The following is a 5,872-nucleotide window of genomic DNA, read 5'->3' as shown; positions in this document are numbered from 1 at the left end:
CCTCTTTCCACCTATCACATTTCCGACGCCCCTCCCCCAAGTCCCTCCTCCCTACCTTTTATCTTAGCCTGCTGGACACACTTTCCTCATTCCTGAAGAAGGGCTTATGCCCGAAACGTCGATGCTCCTGTTCCCTGGATGCTGCCTGACCTGCTGCGCTTTTCCAGCAACACATTTTCAGCTCTGATCTCCAGCATCTGCAGACCTCACTTTCACCTTATTAATTTACCCTATCATGATTTTATTAACCTCTATAAGGTCATGACTCAGCCTCCGGCGCTCCAGGGAAAACAGCTTATTTGACAAAGAATCCTAATGGTGCTGAGAGAAATCTGTAGATCAATGGATCATTCAGTCGAGAGTGTGGTGCTGGAAAAGCACAGCAAGTCAGGCAGCATCCGAGGAACAGGAGAATCAATGTTTCGGGCAAAAGCCCTTCATCAGGAATGCTCCTCCTGCTCCTTGGATGCTGTCTGACCTGCTGTGCTTTTCCAGCACCACACTCTCGACTCTAATCTCCAGCATCTGCAATCCTCACTTTCATCTAAAGGATCACTGAGTTCAGGGTTTACAACTAACTTAAGGATATATCTTAATTCACTACACTCACTTCGAGCTTCTCAACATTTATTCAACTCAATGTTTGGGAGTAATGATTGGAGCAACTCTTGAGGTTAGCACACATAAGATATTTCCATTGGCCATTGTGAAGCAACTCTTTTCCCAAACTACGTTTTGATTGGATGGAGAGTCACAGAATCCTAGAGTTTTTATAGCACAGGAAAAGACAGATGACCCAGATGGCCTAATCTTTTTCCTATTTCTTATGTTCTTATGAATATTCAGCCCACTGTGTTTTATACTGGTCATCAAGCATCCATTTACTCTAATCCCAATTCCCAACACTTGGCTCATAGCCTTGTATGCTCTGGCATTTCAAGTGCTCATCTAAATAATTCTTCAAAGCCTTGAGGGTTCAAGCCTCTACCACCCTTTCAGGCAATGAGGTCTAGGTAACCACAGCCCTCTGGATGAGAAAACCTTCCTCAAATCCCCTTTAAATCTCCTGTTCCTTACCTTAAAACCTCATGTCCCTTGGTTATAGACGCTCTACTTGGAGGGAAAGTTTCTCCCCCTCGACCCCATCTGTGCCCTTTGAACTTTGAACCTCTCAATCAGATCCCCACCCCTCAGCCTCCTCTGCCCGAAGGAAAACAACTCCATTTTGTCTCCAGCTCTTTATGGTTGAGAACCTCTAGTCTATCCTGATGAATCTCCTCTGAGCCCTCTCCCTAGTGCAGTCACACCCTTTGTACAGTGCGGTGACCAGAACTGACACGGCACTGTAACTTTGGCCTAACAAACGTCACAGTGGTTCAACCCCAGTGCAAGTTGATTAATGGCAACCACAAAAGTGCTGTACTTACTTACCGCAGTTAGGGATTCAGAAACATATACATTCATGAAGTACCAGCTGGTAAGTATTACTGTTCCTGGTGGCCATTAGACCAACACAATTATCTTCACTGCCCACCAACCCCCACTCTGTCTACAAGGGAAGATAAATGAGCTGGATGCCAGTAAATGCCCAGTAAGGCTTCTGCAAATAGAAGTATTAGATGAAACAAGGACAATTTACAGAGGTCAACAAAAACTAAGGCACGCCAGAATTGTCACCACATTTCACAGTCTTGCACCGCATTAATATTCACTTTATACAATGCATGTTCTACTTAAAGGCAGGCATTCACAGTTCCTGATAAGCCAGGAAAAGTAGGACAAAGATGGGAACAATATTTCCACTTCAACACAACAACCTACATTTGTATAGCACCTTTGCCGAAACAATAAAACTTCCAAAGCCAATTCACGGGAGTGTTAGCTAAACAAAATTTGACATTGAGTCACATAAGGAGGCAGTAGGACAGGTGATTGCAGTTATGGTCAAAGAGGTAGACTTTAAGGAGTGTCTTAAAGGGAGTGAGAGGGGGAGACAAAGAAGAGGGGAGGAGCTTAAGGCCCAGGCAACAGCAGGCATGTTCAACAATGATAGAATGAGTATCAAAGGGGATGCAACTGGAGAATAGCACTGGAGGACTGCAGAGGACTATAGAGAGAGTTACAGAAATAGGATGGGAGCCCTCGTGAGGCTGAGGCAATGTACAGTCTTGAAAACCACAATGGGAGGTTTAGCTTCTCATCCGCATTGATGGTTCCTTGGTGCAGATAACTTCAAAACAGCTCATGTATCATGTAAAGTCTAGGGCAGGTTCACCAACCGACCTCACCTCAATACATCTTTTTGCATCTTGTGTAAGTACTGCCAACCTAAACTAGCAGATCACAGATTGGTGTAGCCACGTGAGAAAGATCCAGCATAGAACTCTGACAGCTATAGTATAAAATTCATGGATTCTTGTTCAGACAGGATGTACCATCACGATTGATTCTTTTAGCTTTTTAGATATACCTCAGTGCAGGTAACTTCATAGCTGCCTTTCCATGTATACGGATCATGTGGGAAAATTAAGAATTCTTCTCTTTAAGAGAACCCAATTGGTTGATTTGGTACGTGAGAATTGGTTTCCACTGTAATCAGTGAACAGAAATTCGGGCTCAGTTATAAGGGCAGCAGAGATTCCTGTGGAATACAAGATTGGCTGGCTCCCCAACTCAGTTACACTACTATAGCATGCGTACATTGGCACAGCTTCCAACTGTATCTCAATGGGCATCAAACATAAATAACTTGCCACAGGAGATCAAATTGGTAGCTGATAAGCAAAACCATTAGCCACAGATTAAGAAGCAAACTTTCTCGTTTTACTTGGGGAGTTTTAAGTCAGAGCTCAGGACACTGTCCAGCTCCTGAAATGTCTTTCGGTAAACTTTCAACAGAACTTTTTGTTCGGCTGAGCTCGTCAGGAGAAGAGTGGTGTGGGAGGAAAGGGAAACTTTTTGAGTTTTCTGAGCCACTACCACGGAGGGTGAGGGCACGTTTCAGCTCACAGTGCTAGCAACGTACCTGGGCCTTATCATTTCAAAGAATCCTTGGTAAATCCATACTCTAAATATAGCCAACACCTTGGAACACCCTAGCTCTCTTTCTAAAGGATCAGAAATGGGATAGTTAAGAAGCTAAAGAGAATATAGGAAGCATTACCAGGGCAATCTCACATTTAGCTACATTTGTAGAATTCTCCGCCACTACAACCAATGTTTCCTCTTTGCATTTCTGGATCACTCTTGCACATTAGAATAATTCCTTTGAGCTACAGATTCCAATGAAGCAGATGAAATTATGGTGAAATAGCATCTTAAACCTGCTGATTATAAAAATGTGAAGCATATCCAAACCAGGGTGCATTAACTGAACAGAACTGAATTAGCGGAGGGCAGTCCTCAAATTAGTTTAACAGTTGTTTTGCAGGATTGTGCACTTAAATTTACCTGGTGCCCTTTAACCATGAATAGGACCATTGTTCACCCCTCTGTTCACCATCTACGGGTTAATCACTATGCAAATTTCACCAATCAGTTAAAAGTGTCAAAATGCCAATCATGGGAATGCAAGTGAGGACAAAAATAGAAGAAACAATGAAACAATCCTGAAAGCCAGGCAAGGAGCACAATAAAAAATCAGTTTAAAAAAATAAAGAACATTTCAATGGTTTCTTTTTTGAACTGTTGGCAAGTGAAATAGGGTGGGAGGAGGTTTGGGTGTAGCAAAAAATGGAGTAATGGAGCTATTAAATCAAACAGACGGTTTCTGTAAATACAGCTACATTTCGCCAATGTTAGGTTCCACATCTGAAAATTAACACTGAAAGGGGAGGGGAAGTGGGGAATACAGAAGAAGGTCATAAACTTTCAAATGACAATAAAAAATAACGATTCCTCAGTAGCGCAGGAGTATTTCTGTACCTAGATGCTACGGTCACATTCTCAGAGCCACCTGTAGTACCAATGTGAAGAAATCCTCGGCCGATCTAGTTTCACAAGAGGTGACACGTTGCTGTGTGGCAACTAACTGTCTTGTTCGGCCACTGCGGCGGCCATCTTGTCTCCGCCAACGTCTTTCTTTATTCCCCCTCCCCGCAAAAAAAAAGAAGCATCGCTCAGTCTCTCTCATCGGGGTGGTGGGGGTTCCATGAACGAAGAAAAAAAACACAAAATCCGTAGCTGACAAAGTTTCTTTTAAGTCGTAAAGAAGTCTCGATGGCTGACCTGTGGACCTTGAAGGGTGCAAATGTTTTAATGAAGGACTGACTGCACGAAATTTGGACTGGTTATGACTCGACTATGAGTAGTTGCTATGGTTACAGGTTCACTTGCGGTGTGCCAGGGGAGCTGGGTGAGCAGAGTCCTTTTGTGGTTTCTTTCCAGGAGAAGTCCACTTGGAACGTCTTAGGTATACGTTCTTCCAGATGAGGATTCAGGTCGATAGTCATATTTATTCAGGGTGCTAGGATAATACGTCGTGGTGTACACATTGGTCTGCTGCAGAGAGGAGAAATAGTTGCTTCGGTCATCAGGAATCAAATTGTTTTTGTTCAGCGTCTAGGGTGAAATAAAGAACCAAATAAGTGTCTTGGTTTGCTTAGGTGTACAGCAACATCAGGCAATTTAAACAAACTGTTTCATAGTTGGATTTTTAAAAGAAAATCATGAAAGGAACTTAAAACAAATACAGTTATCCAGCACCGTTCACAGGAGTGCCTCGGTTGTGTGATCCAGTAAGCTTGCACATAGCAAGATCCCAGAAGCAAGATAAACGGCAAGGAAATCTGTTCTAATAAGGTCATTTGAGGTTAAATATGGCCGGATGAGCTCCCCTCAAAGCTCCTTCAAATTAGTGACCAAGGGGTGAATGTATGACTGTGAGAGCAAACATTTCATGTCTCCAATGAGAGAACAGTCCTCCAACTCTCTTTAGCACTGACAATGTTATAGAGTCTTAGAGTCATAGAGGTGTACAGCATGGAAACAGACCCTTCGGTCCAACCCGTCCATGCCGACCAGATACCCCAACCCAATCTAGTCCCACCTACCAGCACCCAGCCCATATCCCTCTAAACCCTTCCTCTTAAATGCCTCTTAAATGTCACAATTGTACAGCCTCCTCCATTTCCTCTGGCAGCTCATTTCATACACGTACCACCCTCTGCGTGAAAAAGTTGCCCCTTAGGTCTCTTTTGTATCTTTCCCCTCTCACCCTAAATCTATGCCCTCTAGTTCTGGACTCCCCGAACCCAGGGAAAAGACTTTGCCGATTTACTTTATCCATGCACCTCATAACTTTGTAAACCTCTATAAGGTCACCCTCAACCTCCGACGCTCCAGGGAAAACAGCCCCAGCCTGTTCAGCCTCTCCCTGCAGCTCAGATACTCCAACCCTGGCAATATCCTTGTAAATCTTTTCTGAACCCTTTCAAGTTTCACAACATCTTTCCGATAGGAAGGAGACCAGAATTGCACGCAATATTCCAACAGTGGCCTAACGAACGTCCTGTACAGCCGCAACATGACCTCCCAACTCCTGTACTCAATACTCTGACCAAGAAAGGAAAGCATACCAAACGCCTTCTTCACGATCTGCGAAGAAGATAGTCGCACTACCTGCGACTCCACTTTCAAGGAGCTATGAACCTGCACTCCAAGGTCTCTTTGTTCAGCAACACTCCCTAGGACCTGACCATTAAGTGTATAAGTCCTGCTAAGATTTGCTTTCCCAAAATGCAGCACCTTGCATTTATCTGAATTAAACTCCATCTGCCACTTCTCAGCCCATTGGCTCATCTGGTCCAGATCTTGTTGTAATCTGAGGTAACACTCTTCGCTGTCCACTACACCTCCAATTTTGGTGTCACCT

General features: G+C 43.8%; 1 protein-coding gene across 1 annotated transcript in view; it reads right to left on the bottom strand.

The window, feature by feature from the left end:
- Positions 1-488: 488 nt before the first annotated feature.
- sema5ba (sema domain, seven thrombospondin repeats (type 1 and type 1-like), transmembrane domain (TM) and short cytoplasmic domain, (semaphorin) 5Ba) overlaps positions 489-5,872 on the bottom strand; it is a 326,569-nt gene continuing 321,185 nt past the window's right edge. The window contains exon 24 of the mRNA XM_043694515.1: positions 489-4,560. Within this exon, the coding sequence (XP_043550450.1) occupies positions 4,408-4,560 (153 nt within the window). The 3' untranslated portion in view covers positions 489-4,407. The remainder of the gene's footprint in view (positions 4,561-5,872) is intronic.

This window comes from Chiloscyllium plagiosum, chromosome 7 (assembly GCF_004010195.1).
Source record: "Chiloscyllium plagiosum isolate BGI_BamShark_2017 chromosome 7, ASM401019v2, whole genome shotgun sequence".
In the NCBI taxonomy this organism is placed as follows: Eukaryota; Metazoa; Chordata; class Chondrichthyes; order Orectolobiformes; family Hemiscylliidae; genus Chiloscyllium; species Chiloscyllium plagiosum.
Note: the sequence above shows the minus strand (reverse complement) of the source record. Positions and strands in the feature narration are given on the sequence as shown.